The following is a 13159-nucleotide window of genomic DNA, read 5'->3' as shown; positions in this document are numbered from 1 at the left end:
TTGGTGAGGAAATGCGGAGAAAGATGCGCGGCTGTCGGGGTTGTTATTTATGCTTGGGCGGGCGGCTCGGCGCTAAGGAGTAGCCGCGCTAAGCCGGCGCAGAACGCCGAGGCCATTTCGGCATTAGACGACATGACATGACAGGGTGTTCTTTGTATATTTCTACTTCTACGACAGGAAGAAGAGATGGGGTGATAGGTGGTTAGTCTGATTGGAGTGACAATGATGTGAAGATACCAAAGGGCCATCTCAGCATCCCCTTCAATGAGCTGCCGGCTTTTGCTGCCTTGCCCTCTTCGAGAAATTCATCACACCAGCGGCGGATAAGATTGCAAATGGAGTCTACGGCTGCGTTCACTGATTCCATGTCCCCTGCAAAAACCCTGATGATAGTCTCGCCGTCCATATCATAATCGATTCTGCCTAATTTTGCAACTCGTTAACCCTCTCTGATTAAAGCACTCAGAATCATTAGTTGAACACTTACAGGCAGCTTTCTTTGCCCGAGCAAACGATATGATCAGCTCTTTCCCGTCCATGATCATGGAAGATATTGCAGCTGGAGGACTGTCAGCAATATATGGCAATTTTTGAAAACATGGTGATGGTTCACTTACATGGCATGTAAATGAACGAGATATCCTTCCAATATGCTCCTCCGTGAGCTTGGATGGATGTTAGCTTATAGACTACTACCGTGGTAAAGCAGATAACTTACACATTGAAAACTGGAGTTTTGTTCCAATAATGTTACCGGTCTTACTCTCGTTCCAAGTTATCAGGAGCTGACCATCTCTTTCGGTATACGCCCAATGATGTGCATACACAGAGTGCACCTGTCGAAGCATTGGGTGTACATGCTCTGGCTTGATCAGGCTATGCATTATATACGGGCCTTGGATATCATGCGCCACACCGATGGTCACCACTGGCATGTTTGATTCGGTTCCTCCTATGAACATCCAGTTATAAAGATGACCAAATATGTTTGAACGCATGATTGTCCCAGATGAGTAGCCGCTAAACACAGGCACAGCAGTCGAAATATCCTGTGTGAAATTATACCCATCCCAGAATTCATATGCGCTGCGATTTTGTGGCTCGTATTTTTCAACCCTGGCCAAATAGATATCCTCACCAAGCTTTCCCCAGACATAGAAATAATAACTCTCAAGAACTGAGCAGAATGAACCAAACGCTGGTTCGCTATCGGTGAAGAGCAGCTCATCGTGCATGATCCGTTCGGCCCTAACTTCCTCTGTATGTCTGTTCCTTACCGCGATGGCCAGGCTAACTCCTTGAAACGCGGTCTCAACGATACCCTCGGTTGAACGGGTCTGTATGTATTTCTGGAACCAGATATAGCCTCCAATTGCATCAGGTTCAGGCTTGCAGAAACCACCAGGCATTTCCAGTACGACTTTGTGGTTATGACCTTTCTCAAGCTCTTCTTCGTTTTTTGTGAGAGGCAGGAAAGGCACCATACCCCTGCTAATCGGCATAGCAACGTTCGCTATGGGGTTCACTTCTGGATCAGAGACCAATGCTAGTGAATTTGCGGCTTCGCCCACTACTTCTCCTTTTGCGTCTTTCCATATGGTTTTACCGAAGATATGATAGACGTTCCCTCTGATGGTAAATGATCTACCATTACCTTGGGAGTATATTGGCTTCATCTCATCATTTAACTCACCCAGGTAGTAAAATGTTGCAATCTTAGGAGGATACTCCGCGCTATACTCCTCTGACCCGCCAGTGACCAGGAGATTTCCACAGGGAGTTTCCACTTGTTCCACGAGGCTGTACTTAGATTCTGGCTTCATCTTTCCTTGAGGCGGATCAATAGAAGGTAGCATGATGAATGCTATCAATATTAGCCTTTAAAGAGTTCAAATAAATAAATTAATATCCAGCCCCAAAAATAACAATTAGCTTTATGGATATTCCCTGACCAGCCGGGTATCTTAAGGATAGCCTTCGGTACCAGGTATATGAACATGACTATAATCCTTAACGTAAAGGAAATATTGGAGGCGAAAGGACTCAGAAGGTGTCATAGCAAGGGAAAGAGCCGTAGAATATCAGGAGATCTCGACATCAAAATGAAGTGAAAAGTAACTTACTATATGAGACCTTATTATTTCAACTTAGTCTTATTTGAGAAGGAAGAATGATTGTACCAAATCAATAATAATAATGGCTGGATGCAGAAAGCCGGAGAGCATGGGAGAAGCTGTGTGGAAGGAGTTAGAACAAGGAAGACATTTTATAATTATTACAACTATCTATCTAGGTTCCTTTTCTGTTTGTTTATCTCGTCACTCGGCGAGTAGATGGTGCACATAGAAGTAAATACTTAGCTCCATTCTATATATATGTAGTAGTACCTCTGAATAACATTGACTTTATGACAATAAAACCCATCCTTTAGTTCACAGAGTTACCCCACATGCCAGAATCAGTCGAATTTACCTGGTATCTACTATGATTGTCCATTAGAACCAGAAGGATTTTATCTAGATTTATACCTTTTTTTTTTTTTTATATAGGCTGTACCCCTGTAAACTCTAACGGCTCCCGGGCCCAGGAACCGGATAAACATTTAAACTTCCGGCTCTAATTTATTCCGCAAAACTAACACGTGACTCGCCACTTCGACTTCGCCGAATCTTCAAAAGTCGAGAAAGTCGAAGAAAGAGAAAAGTGATCGAGCCTCAGTCAATCAAGCGAATTCTTCAGGAAGAAACGCGGTCTCCGTCACGGGTATACCCTTGAATTGTTCTCGGAAAATACTCTCTCGCAGCCACTCTTCAAGCTTACGCACCTTCGAAAATGGCCAACTACCTCGCATCTATCTTCGGAACAGAGCAAGATAAGGTAAGCACTCTTCCCCCCGGACCCAGCTCCCTTGCGATGCCTGCATCACAGCCGCCTTCCTGCAGACAGGAGCTAATATCAGGCCCGCCGCATAGGTTAACTGCTCGTTCTACTACAAAATCGGCGCATGCCGTCATGGTGACCGCTGTTCGCGAAAGCACGTCAAGCCGTCGTACTCGCAGACTATCCTCCTACCGAACCTATACCAGAACCCGCAATATGATCCCAAGAATAAGATGAACCCCAGCCAGCTGCAGAACCACTTCGATGCCTTCTACGAGGACTTTTGGTGTGAGATGTGCAAGTACGGTGAGATTGAGGAGGTGGTGGTGTGCGAGAACAATAACGACCGTAGGTGTATCTCCTGTCCATTTTCGTGTATACTGCAGTGCGCAACGAAGTACGCTGGCTAACCACGGACACCAGACTTGATTGGAAATGTATATGCTAGATTCAAGTACGAAGACTCTGCACAAAAGGCCTGCGATGCGTTGAACTCTCGCTGGTACGCTGCTCGACCGATATACTGCGAGCTATCGCCCGTCACGGATTTCCGAGAAGCATGCTGCCGACTGAATAGCGGCGAAGGGTGTGTGCGAGGTGGATTCTGCAATTTCATCCACCGCAAGGAGCCCAGCGAGGAGCTTGATCGGGAGCTGGAGCTTTCCACGAAAAAATGGCTGAGACTGCGCGGCCGGGACGAGCGGAGTGTTACTCGCAGCCCAAGCCCGGAGCCCACGAGGAAGCGGTACTGACCTCTTTCCAGGGCTGGCCTCGTACATCTTGGGGTTTATTTCCTTTAGAGGGGAGAGGAGCGCACTTAGTCTGCTGGTTTGGAAGCAAGGCGTTTGGTACCTTTCTTTTTTCTCTCTTTTCTACGAAAACAGATAATATACTCGGGTCATGGATGACACTCGGAGAGTCTCCCTCCATACAACCTTGAGAGGATAATGTATGCTTTAGATATACGTGCTGTCTAATGCAGCACATTGCGTCATAAGCCGGGAGCAGGCACAGCAATGCTCCTCGGGTCCTCCAGCTCCTCCACCAGTTCCTGTTCCTGTCCAGTCCAGGCACCGCGGCGAGGTTTCGGATCCCGCTGGAGGGTGATCCATGGGCGAGAAAGGCGACTTTCCCGCTGCATGCTACAGCTAAACTTCCGGAACGCTCCCCTTATTATCCATCCATCGTATTTCTTATTCGTCTTGTGTCTTCGTTTCTTATTCCTCTCGTCAGTCGTTTTCCTCTTCTCGCCGATTCACGCAGACAGGCAGCCTTGTCCTGGCCTGCTCGTGACCCTATGTGGGGGATTCCTCGAGGTCGGCGGGAGCAGGTCGTTCGCAGGCGCCGGCGTCGTATGTAGGCGGCATCCGGTATGACAGAACGCAGACCCGGCCAGCCTCAAAACACTATATATATATCATGCTGATGGCTATATAGCTGGCCTGCTATACGCCGTGTCAGAGCGGTTTCAAGCACACAAGCGCCGGACAGTTCGCGGGCAAGCCAGACTAGTTGGTTGTTTTAGCTGCTGGCCGGGTCCCTCTCGTCCGTTGGGCAACAACCTGAGGTTAACTAACGAGCTAAATAAATATCCACGCAGTCAAGGCGGCTTCGAGGTCGAGCCCCTTACACCTTGTTGATACACCGGTCTTTTTTTGCGGCCGTCGTTTGGCAGCGGGCCCTCGTGTGATTCTCTCGTCCTCGCTGGCGTTCGACTTCTTGCTGCCTCTCGCTGCCTGGGCCCCCCTGCCTAGGCAACCATGCGCCCGCAGCAAACGACCCCTGCATCGCAGCCTGTTTGCGCCTCGTTCGTCTGCTGTTAAAAGCAGGCTGAGCCCCTCCTGACTCGGGAGGGAGTGGGAGTGAGCAAGCCAAAAAAAAAAAAAAAAAAAAAAAAAAAAAAAAAAAAAAAAAAAAAAATACACAGAGTGGAAACAGATATACCCCAAGCACGGCGTTCTGGAAAGGCGACGGTGAGGCCTCGAGGACGTCAAATGGTTGCTCTTATAGAGTACAACACAATGGGGTCAAAGCAGCCCGCGAAGGACTTCGACTGGGGCTATCTCATACAGCCGGACAAGAGTCCCTCGCCGCGGCTGGAGCAGCTGTGTCTGGGACTCGCAGGCGTTATCGTAAATATACCCCGTCCTCTCGTCTTCTTTTATTTTTGCCTGATGATAATATCTATATATCGTTATAAAAGTATTTTATATGACAGACTAACGGTGTAAAATAGTCTGAACTCGATCCTTCATCTTCTACAAAGGAGCTTACTCCTGAGAAATTGGCTGCCTTTTATCGTGCTGTAGGAGGGAACTATGATAGCTTGTTTCTGAACACTCCCAGTGCATCTCTTTCGTTTATATACCAGTCTCTGGGTTGCTTTCATACCCTCCAACCGACCAAGAATGCCTTTGAAGCACCGTCTATTCCCGCGTTGCTGCCACATGGCTATATCAGATGGCAGACAATCCAGCTCTTGCTTTGCCCCGAAGAGCACACCCCTTTTCTCCAGAGAGCAGTGGAAATGTTTGATATAGTTGACGTCCATGAAGGATACTTGCTTCCCAAGACCATTCCCGCGTCTGCTTTCCCCACACAGCCAGATCCTGATATGGTCAAATGGCATGAAACCGTCAGTAATCGTCTTGAATTAGAGTCTGCTGCCACTACTCCGCATACACGGCCGCCTGGTAATGCGCATCCTCCGTCGTGCACACGGGGGACTCGCCAGTCAAGGAACGAGGAAGACGGTGATTATTTCAACCAGAGTCACTACTATTCACCCACTGGTAGAAAGGGGGCCACTGCATCGAGACAAGGCTCTAGAGAACCTCATAGCCGTATCCCACACCCTTTACGGTATACTGAGGCAGCCGACTATACTGGCGACGCTGGACCCAAGACAGCCGGCTTCGAGCGTCCCCCATCAGCTTCTCGATCCAAGACATCCTACCATTATCGTGGCCATTCCAGCCCACCGAGTGCGTATAGACGGTCATGGGCACATCCTGAATCATCAGATGGTGACAACGAAGGGGTTGCTATCGCTGAAGATATTCACTCACATCATCATCACAGCCGGATGGGCGAACCACGACACCATCACCACCACCACCACCACCACCATGGACACCCTGCCCATGAAGAAATATTCCCTTCTCGCTCCTCCCACGTACGACATCATTCTCACGAATCTATGCATCGCCATCGACAGCCTTCACACAAGCCCATGCACGAGTCACAAAAGAGGAGAATAGATGAGGAGGAGCCTGAGATCTACTACTCATACCCTCCGCCCAGACACATTCCCGAAATCAAACCGACAACCTACGACGACAGTGCAGCAAATGCATTCCCTTCACCAAAGCATCATAGCCACCATTTTCACCCTAGGTATGTTGACCTATTCGATGACGATGGCGTTCCCAACTTCAGTCACTCCACTCCCGGCTCTCAGCGCGGCTCAAAGTCCAGCAATCCAGCGGAGAACCCACACACATCTCCTCCGATATCCCCTACCACGACAACTGATCAGTACAGCGAGCCAATGCACCCAGATCATCGATCACGCTTGCACCGTCACCAATCCCTTCGTGAGCCAAGACAGAGGAAAACAAGGGGGAGACGGGGCACTGAGATTCGTCCTCGCTCTCACTCTCGCGGGTCCCCATCTCGTCGCCAGCATCATTATTACCAAGATTACAGACATGCAGATGACCAGATACATTCGTCTCGAAGTACACGAGAGCGAGAGCGGGAACGAGGACGGGAACGAGATATAGAACGCTCCCGGTCCCGTCCACGACGAGGCGAGGATGAGATGTGGAGTGAGAGCGATAGCAGCATCGACATTTCGGACGACGAATACGCTGTTCCCACCACGGCCGCACAAGCACAAGGACAAGGACAGCCGCCGCCATCATCATACACTGCTCCTCCGGCACCCATGCCTCCTACCGCCGGCCCGATACCGATCATTAATTCCAGCGGAGGCCAGCGGGAGACCAGCAGACGAGCGAAATATGCTGCAAAGTTGGAGTCTACTATTAAAAGCGGGCTGAGGAACAGTTCTGGCAGTAGCAAGGAGAAGAGAAGGAAGAATAGGAATAGTGGTGAAGGACAGTACGGTAGTTATCCAGGGGGTAGGCCACGTTCGCGGTCTACGCATCGGAGACGAAGTTAACTGTATGCCATTGTTGCTGTGGCTATGATATATGATGACGGCCGACCCAGTTTTACTACTTTTTATTTCATTTTATTTTATTTTTTTTCTAATTCATTTCTTTGTATTTTTGGTCTAGGAAGGACATCACCTCTCTTGTTTGGCGTGGGAGCCTACGGGGCATTTATAGGGAGGATGCTGGTAAAATGTTGAATGCAGTATCTAACCCTGGCATATTCTATGCACTGTTTTTTGTTGCGTGTAATACTATCTAAAGGGACTATGAAATAAAAAGCCATGGCCTAAGGGGTATGATGGATTGCATTTTCCGTCAATCAATAGGAACAATTGAGTATAGGAGACAGTAAATAATAGTTGTCCATTTTCGATGACCACTTTTGCTTCGATTCACACACGTATAACCGCTCATCTTATTATTTGGTTTCTGCATTTTTTTCTCTCTTAGTATATGTAAAGGGAAGGAATGTCAGTAAATAAGCATTTTGTTATTTGTTGATTAGGAGACGCTCAGGAGGGAAAAAAAAAAGAGTAAAAGAGGAAGACAACGCCGACGACAGCAGGTTTTTTCTTTAGTATGAAATAGGAAACTTTGCACGCAGACAGAGAAAAAGGATTAAAACGGGATACTGTAGAGCAAGGCAATGGCAATAGCATGTCAATGTTCCAATGACATGATGATAGCCATGAGAGGGGTGGTGAGAATGGCAGTGGAATATGCGAAGAAAAGAGTCCAGCGTCTAATGCTCGAGGATGCGAAGACTGCCCTGGACGACGACGTTCTCAAGGATGGAGCCTGGGGGGATGTCAATGGTGCTGCCCTCGGTGGCCACAATGATGACGGTTCCCTTGAGGGTGACACCACGGCCGAGGTTGACAGCACCGGAGATGGTGAGGTGGTCGAGCTCGAGGATACGGGGGATGCTGGGGATGTGGTTCATGAAGTCGGAGACCTTCTTGAAGTCTGTTCCGAGCTTGATCAAGGGGGCGTCACCGAAGCGGTTGGGGTCGATGACGAGCTGGCCGTGTTTGAGGGTGTAGAGGTCAGACTTGACGAGCATGAGGTCCGAGCAGGTCTTGACGGGCAAGAAGCGGCGACGGGGCACGTTGACGCCGTGAGCGTTCTTGAAGTGGCGGATGGCAGCACCGACGGCAGTCTCGAGCTGGATGATGGAGATGTCTGCCTCGCCCTTCTTGTCGGCAGGGATGGTCTTGCCATTGGGGATGATCTCCATCTGGAGGCCGCCCTCTTCGACAACACGCTTGACGGCGCGGAGGTTCATCCAGATGTTGTTGGTGTTGAAGTACTTGAACTTCTTGATGGACTTGAACTCGTTGACGTGCTCCTTGGGCACCTGGGCGATTTCAAGCAGACGGGCCTTACCCTCGTAGTCGATGATGGTACCACCCTTGACGTCAGCCTTGGTCTTGTTGGTGAGCTCCATGATGTACTCGGCGTCGTTCTTGACCATGTGCTCGAGGATGCGCATGTCGACGACAGCACCCAAGTTGTCAGCGTTGGAGAGGAAGATGATCTCGACACCGCGGTCGAGCAGCTTGTCGAGGGTGCCCGAGTTCATGAGGGACTCGAAGACGTCTCCGTGGCCTGGGGGGTACCAGTCACTGATGGCGGAGTCGTAGCTCTTGGGGGCCGGGAGAAGGGAGTCCCTGAGGATACGGGGGTATCTGGACTGGTTGAAGGTGATGATGTCGATGTTGTGGCCCTCGTACTTTTTGATGATGGACTGGGTGTCGTCGTCGGTGTTGAAGGAGTTCATGAGCACCAGGGGCACGCTGACGTTGTAGGTGCGGTTGAGGTACTCGATCTGTCTGACGGAGAGATCGAGGAAGGACATGCCCTCGCGGACCTCGATGACGGACTTTGGTCCCACGCATCCCATAGAGGTACCGAGGCCACCATTGAGCTTGACGACTGCGAGCTTCTTGAGATACTCGACCGAGGCGGACTCGCCCAGGTCGTCGTACTCGACCACCTGGTTGGGCTGTGGAGGAGCAATGCGGTCCCAGGAGAGGACGTTGCCCTTGGCCTTGTCGTTCAGGTATCTGCGGAAGAGCGAGAAGAAGTTGTCCATCTCGGCCTCGAATCGCTTCTTTTCGGCGGGATCCTTGACGGTGTCACTAAGGGCGTTGAGGGCGTTGCGCATCTGCGCGGCCGCCACGTTTGTCGAGGCGCTCTCGAAGGCCTGTCTCTGTTAGCATATCCGTACATAACACATCTATTGCCATCATTGACCACAGTAGATCATCGTAGACCATCGTAGACCGTGGTTGATCGTGATAGGCGATGCTGGCCGTCGAGGAGGGTCAGGGTATCAACCCCCCCGGCCACGAGCAGAGTACGCCACCACCACGGCCCAAAAAGCACCACCAACAGCAGCCAAAAAAAAGAAAGAAAAAAAGAGAGAATAGAGGACTCACCATGTTGGACTGAGACTTGAAATGGTGTCTGCTCTGGCTCTCATCGCGTCCCTCTGCCCCGGGAGCCTGGAGATGGGTTGCAAATGCCCTGCCACTAGCCATGTCGAGGGAGGCCGGATAAACAAACGACGGGCGTTTTAGTGTTAAGCTCGGAGCTTCGAGTAGCTGCTGCGGCAAGGAGTCAATTGAGCGAGATCAGGCACCGGCAGGCAATCTAGAGACGGACAGACGGAGACGAGCTGGTCAGCGAGAGCGTTGGTGCTGGTGTTGGAGGTGCAGAGAAGGGGATGAGGTCCTTTTTCGAGGGGTTGAGGACGCTGCAGGCGAAAGGGACGGCTGGGCAGGGTTCCCGGCCGGTTTGGCCAGCAGGGCAGACGCAGACCAGAAGCAAGGCAGCAGAAGATACACGAAGACGGCACGGCTTACCTGGTGATGGCGATGCTGAGGGTGATGGTGGTGGTGGTGAGGGTGATGGTGGTGGTTGAGAGTTCGGCTTTCTACAGAATAAAATAATATCGAGGCTTGCCAGCGAGATATAAATAAGTAAACGCCTATCTTACGTAGCTCAGGGGCAAAGGGGAGCTCGCTGGGTCTGCTTGATTGTCTACGGGCGTCTCCTTTTTCCTACGACGCAGCAGCAGCAGCAGCAGCAGCATCTCCTGCTGGCGCTGCGGCCTTCCATTGCTTCTTCGGCCGCGTCTGCTTCTTCTTTTCTTCTTCGTGGCGAGTCTGCGTCCTCTTCTGCTTCTTCTGCTGCTGCCTCTGTCTCTGCCTCTAGCTGGCTGCTCGACCAAATCTGCGCCCCTGGACCCAGAACGTGAGAGGCTGCGCTGGTGCTATTTATTTCTCTGCTGGGCCCTGGCTGCGTCTTGCCGGGGAGAGGGATCCCCTTCCAGCAGCACCCCTGGCTGGATCGACTGCTAGCCAGCTGCAGGATGGAGAGCTCGAGACAGCCAGCGGAGACTCACAGCAGAGACACGGCCGAAGATCGAGAAATGCAGACGGACGCCGTTGGAAGTCGAAAAGGACTGACTTTACTTATGGTTATATTAACCACTAGCTGGCTCCAGACTTGGCGGTTTTACTTCTGGCGCACACAAAATTTCAGGTCGACCAAGGGCCCCGGGGGCAGCGGATGGCAGTCGACCCAAGACAGCGACCAGAGACAGGCCAGGTAAGCGGCAGAGAGACAGAGACATCCATCGCCCTTCAATAATAATAATGGCCCCCGGGGAGACTGCAGACAGCTGATCTGGGCGGGTAGAAAAACGACCGAGGCGCCATGGCTCAGCACGGCGCGAGACGATCAGAGAGCTCGACCAACTGGCGGCAGCGGGAACCCCAAAGGGAGCCCCGGCCGGCTGCGAGTCCTGCGTCAAGCTCCAGCTCCAGCTCCAGCTCCAGCTCGACCGCCTCGCTGACGTCGACACCCTTCGAGCGGCCGCGGTGGAAGCCGGGCAGCAGCAGCAGCCGCCGCGGCGAGGGAGGAGCAGGAGGCAACATCCGGGGCTTTCGTGGCTGGGAAGCCGTTGACTGCGGCAGCGGCAGCTTGAGGACGCTGGGTGCCCGATACCACGAGTCTCCTCCCTCGTCGTCTTCCAAGGTGCAGACGCCCATTCACCCGGCCATCGTCGAGCGGAGGAGGCTGTACGTCGGCAACATGCCTTATATGGCCAAGAAGGAGGACGTCGTCGAGCTGTTCGGCGGCCAGGGCGGAGACGAGACCACCAGCCCCTACAATATGTACGTCTAGAACTTCCCCTTCTTCTTCTCTCTCTTTCTCTTGCTCTCGTTTTCAGGCTCTTGTTATTATTATTCCTCTCAGTTCCTAAACTAGTACGCCGCCGGTCTTATCCCTATCGGGTGTGTTGTGTGTGTGAAGAGAACGCAATTATATATCAAATGAACCCTTTACGGGACGGAATCCATCCTAATGGTTCCGCCGACCTCAGTCCACAGACCAGGCTGAGCGGGCCATGGCTGATTTAAACGGTAAGCTCGTCCTGGGCCGTCCCGTCAAGGTCAATCCGGGAGTTCCCAGGGCAGACCTGCAGCCGCCGCTGGGCCGGCGAGACCTGGACCTGGACTCGCCGGAGCCCAGGGAGGAGTCAAACGAGCAGCAGCAGCAGCAGCAGCAGCAGCAGCCGGCGGCGGGGACTTACCCTCCCAAGTTCGTCTTTGAGCGGTGGACTCGAGACGATGCGTCCAAGCATTGGTACGGCTACGCTGCAGAGGGTCGCCGTCTGTTCGTCGGTGGCCTGCCTCGGATGCGTAACCAGCCTACCGTCGACTACGAGATCCGCAAGGTCTTTTACGGGTTTAACATGTATGTCTGTTTCTACATATCTTTCCCCCCCTCCCCTTTTCCCCCCTCCTCTCCCCTTTTTTTCGGTTGCATTAATGCGTCTGGGCTTGGCTGGGTCAACTATTAATTAACCGATATCCTATATAGTGAGGCAATAAGTAAAGTCATAATATCTAATAGGGACAAACTGCCCCTGTCTGGCAGCCAGTATTACTACCTCTTCGTGGACCTAGAGTCTGCAGAGGAGGCCGACAAGGCTCTCAAGACCCTGGACGGCGTCAGCGCCATCTACGGCAACCGGCTGCACATAAGAAAGGCCAGAGGTAACTCTCGCAAGCCGTCTGAGCGAGACCGCTGGCGGGCAGAGAACGAGAAGAAAAAGGACGAGGAAAAGACTGCCGCTCAGGACCAAGATCACCTCCTTGATGCTCCAATTGAAGCCGAAGGGATCACCCAGTCACTTGTATAGCCTTCATCGTCTCCTGGTTGGTTGGTTGGGCTGTTCCATACGATTATTACTATTATTAATCTTTTAAAGATACGCTTCTCTTCTTGGTTATTATTTTCATGGACTGATATAAAAAGAAAATACCTTTGGGGAAATAAGTGAGTCTAAAAAACCTTTTTAAGTGTAAAAATTACGGTCCTTCACACGTAAATTCTGACTCGAACGGGTATCTTCTTCTTTCCCATATATATCTACTATCTACCTTGAGACAGAAGAAGATTCTACAGCAATTCTCCCTCCTCGATTGGCTTGAAGACTTTTGTTAAATAGTCGGGGTCATCCTCGTCCAGGTCATCATTTATTGTACACACGTATGGCAAATAATCTTGTACTTGTTCCAACCCAAGAGTATCGCCTGATGCAGAAAGTTGCCGACTGTCACCACCTGTTTGAATGAATACGTCTTGCGAAAGACGGCAGTGATTGACATATTGATATAGCTGAGCTTCTTAATAGCTAGGACGCCATGTTCGTTTGGTCCGCTCTTTTTTTCTGACTCTCTTCACTGTATCGGATTTGTCCATGGGCAGTCTCCACAGCAATCGCCCAGTGGTTCTTGCTCATGTCGCAGTTGCCCTCTTCGTCCACAATTAAGTCCAAGGGTGGACGCATCATGGTGGAGCTTCTCAATAGGCCACTCGAGGAACTCCTCGCCCGCTGAAATGCCGTTCTCCTCCAGGGTATCGTAAATGAGGGTGTAGGTCCGCGACATCTTGATGGTGGAAGGTAGAAATGGTGACTTGGAATCAACGCAGGGAAGAAAGATAGAAGATTAGATAGACATTGACGCGATATCCAAAGGTGAGAATAAAGTTCGGTTTTGGCAGCAAAACACAAGTGTTGT

The 13159-nt window shown here is 51.2% G+C and overlaps 7 protein-coding genes across 8 annotated transcripts; 4 read left to right on the top strand and 3 right to left on the bottom strand.

Annotated features, from left to right (window-relative positions):
* Positions 1-97: 97 nt before the first annotated feature.
* Positions 98-2538, bottom strand: TERG_06878 (uncharacterized protein). Its single transcript, XM_047748681.1, has one exon. The coding sequence runs from the start codon at positions 1854-1856 to the stop codon at positions 693-695; it is 1164 nt and encodes a 387-aa protein (XP_047604669.1). The 5' UTR covers positions 1857-2538; the 3' UTR covers positions 98-692.
* A 147-nt stretch (positions 2539-2685) lies between these two features.
* TERG_06877 (uncharacterized protein) lies at positions 2686-4413 on the top strand. 2 transcript variants are annotated; one of them, XM_003232839.2, is made up of 3 exons: positions 2686-2877; positions 2973-3228; positions 3304-4413. In XM_003232839.2, exons 1-3 carry the CDS (start codon positions 2833-2835, stop codon positions 3630-3632), a joined length of 630 nt encoding a protein of 209 aa, XP_003232887.1. In that variant the 5' UTR covers positions 2686-2832; the 3' UTR covers positions 3633-4413. The 2 variants fall into 2 exon arrangements, with proteins under 2 accessions (XP_003232887.1, XP_047607068.1); XM_047750290.1 differs by having other exon boundaries at positions 2686-3228.
* Positions 4414-4786: 373 nt separating this feature from the next.
* TERG_06875 (uncharacterized protein) lies at positions 4787-7155 on the top strand. Its single transcript, XM_003232837.2, has 2 exons — positions 4787-5012; positions 5117-7155. The coding sequence occupies exons 1-2, from the start codon at positions 4875-4877 to the stop codon at positions 7064-7066; spliced, it is 2088 nt and encodes a 695-aa protein (XP_003232885.2). The 5' UTR covers positions 4787-4874; the 3' UTR covers positions 7067-7155.
* An 18-nt stretch (positions 7156-7173) lies between these two features.
* TERG_06874 (uncharacterized protein) lies at positions 7174-10129 on the bottom strand. Its single transcript, XM_003232836.2, has 3 exons — positions 9929-10129; positions 9503-9716; positions 7174-9267 (listed from the first exon to the last, which is right to left on the bottom strand). Exons 2-3 carry the CDS (start codon positions 9602-9604, stop codon positions 7804-7806), a joined length of 1566 nt encoding a protein of 521 aa, XP_003232884.1. The 5' UTR covers positions 9605-9716; positions 9929-10129; the 3' UTR covers positions 7174-7803.
* Positions 10130-10784: 655 nt separating this feature from the next.
* TERG_12471 (uncharacterized protein) lies at positions 10785-11255 on the top strand (the record flags this gene model as incomplete). The annotated part of the gene is made up of 1 exon (XM_047751423.1): positions 10785-11255. One exon carries the CDS (start codon positions 10785-10787, stop codon positions 11253-11255), a length of 471 nt encoding a protein of 156 aa, XP_047607067.1.
* Positions 11256-11478: 223 nt separating this feature from the next.
* On the top strand, positions 11479-12276 carry TERG_12470 (uncharacterized protein; the record flags this gene model as incomplete). The annotated part of the gene is made up of 2 exons (XM_003232835.2): positions 11479-11828; positions 11955-12276. The coding sequence occupies 2 exons, from the start codon at positions 11479-11481 to the stop codon at positions 12274-12276; spliced, it is 672 nt and encodes a 223-aa protein (XP_003232883.2).
* Positions 12277-12536: 260 nt separating this feature from the next.
* On the bottom strand, positions 12537-13027 carry TERG_12469 (uncharacterized protein; the record flags this gene model as incomplete). Its single annotated transcript, XM_047751422.1, has 2 exons — positions 12537-12690; positions 12822-13027. 2 exons carry the CDS (start codon positions 13025-13027, stop codon positions 12537-12539), a joined length of 360 nt encoding a protein of 119 aa, XP_047607066.1.
* Positions 13028-13159: the final 132 nt, after the last annotated feature.

Source organism: Trichophyton rubrum (genome assembly GCF_000151425.1).
Source record: "Trichophyton rubrum CBS 118892 genomic scaffold supercont2.8, whole genome shotgun sequence".
Lineage (NCBI taxonomy): Eukaryota > Fungi > Ascomycota > Eurotiomycetes > Onygenales > Arthrodermataceae > Trichophyton > Trichophyton rubrum.
The sequence above is the reverse complement of the archived record's forward strand: the minus strand, read 5'-3'. Positions and strand labels throughout refer to the sequence as shown.

What these genes read in the sequence shown, in the direction of transcription:
- TERG_06878 (XM_047748681.1), bottom strand. Translation starts at nt 1,856, where the DNA reads ATGCTACCTTCTATTGATCCGCCTCAAGGAAAGATGAAGCCAGAATCT.
- TERG_06877 (XM_003232839.2), top strand. Translation starts at nt 2,833, where the DNA reads ATGGCCAACTACCTCGCATCTATCTTCGGAACAGAGCAAGATAAG. An exon ending in TCGGAACAGAGCAAGATAAG is followed by an intron (nt 2,878 to 2,972) that starts GTAAGCACTCTT and finishes CCCGCCGCATAG; the next exon opens with GTTAACTGCTCGTTCTACTA. An exon ending in GTGCGAGAACAATAACGACC is followed by an intron (nt 3,229 to 3,303) that starts GTAGGTGTATCT and finishes CACGGACACCAG; the next exon opens with ACTTGATTGGAAATGTATAT.
- TERG_06875 (XM_003232837.2), top strand. Translation starts at nt 4,875, where the DNA reads ATGGTTGCTCTTATAGAGTACAACACAATGGGGTCAAAGCAGCCCGCG. An exon ending in TGGGACTCGCAGGCGTTATC is followed by an intron (nt 5,013 to 5,116) that starts GTAAATATACCC and finishes GGTGTAAAATAG; the next exon opens with TCTGAACTCGATCCTTCATC.
- TERG_06874 (XM_003232836.2), bottom strand. Translation starts at nt 9,604, where the DNA reads ATGGCTAGTGGCAGGGCATTTGCAACCCATCTCCAGGCTCCCGGGGCA. An exon ending in TCAAGTCTCAGTCCAACATG is followed by an intron (nt 9,268 to 9,502) that starts GTGAGTCCTCTA and finishes TAACAGAGACAG; the next exon opens with GCCTTCGAGAGCGCCTCGAC.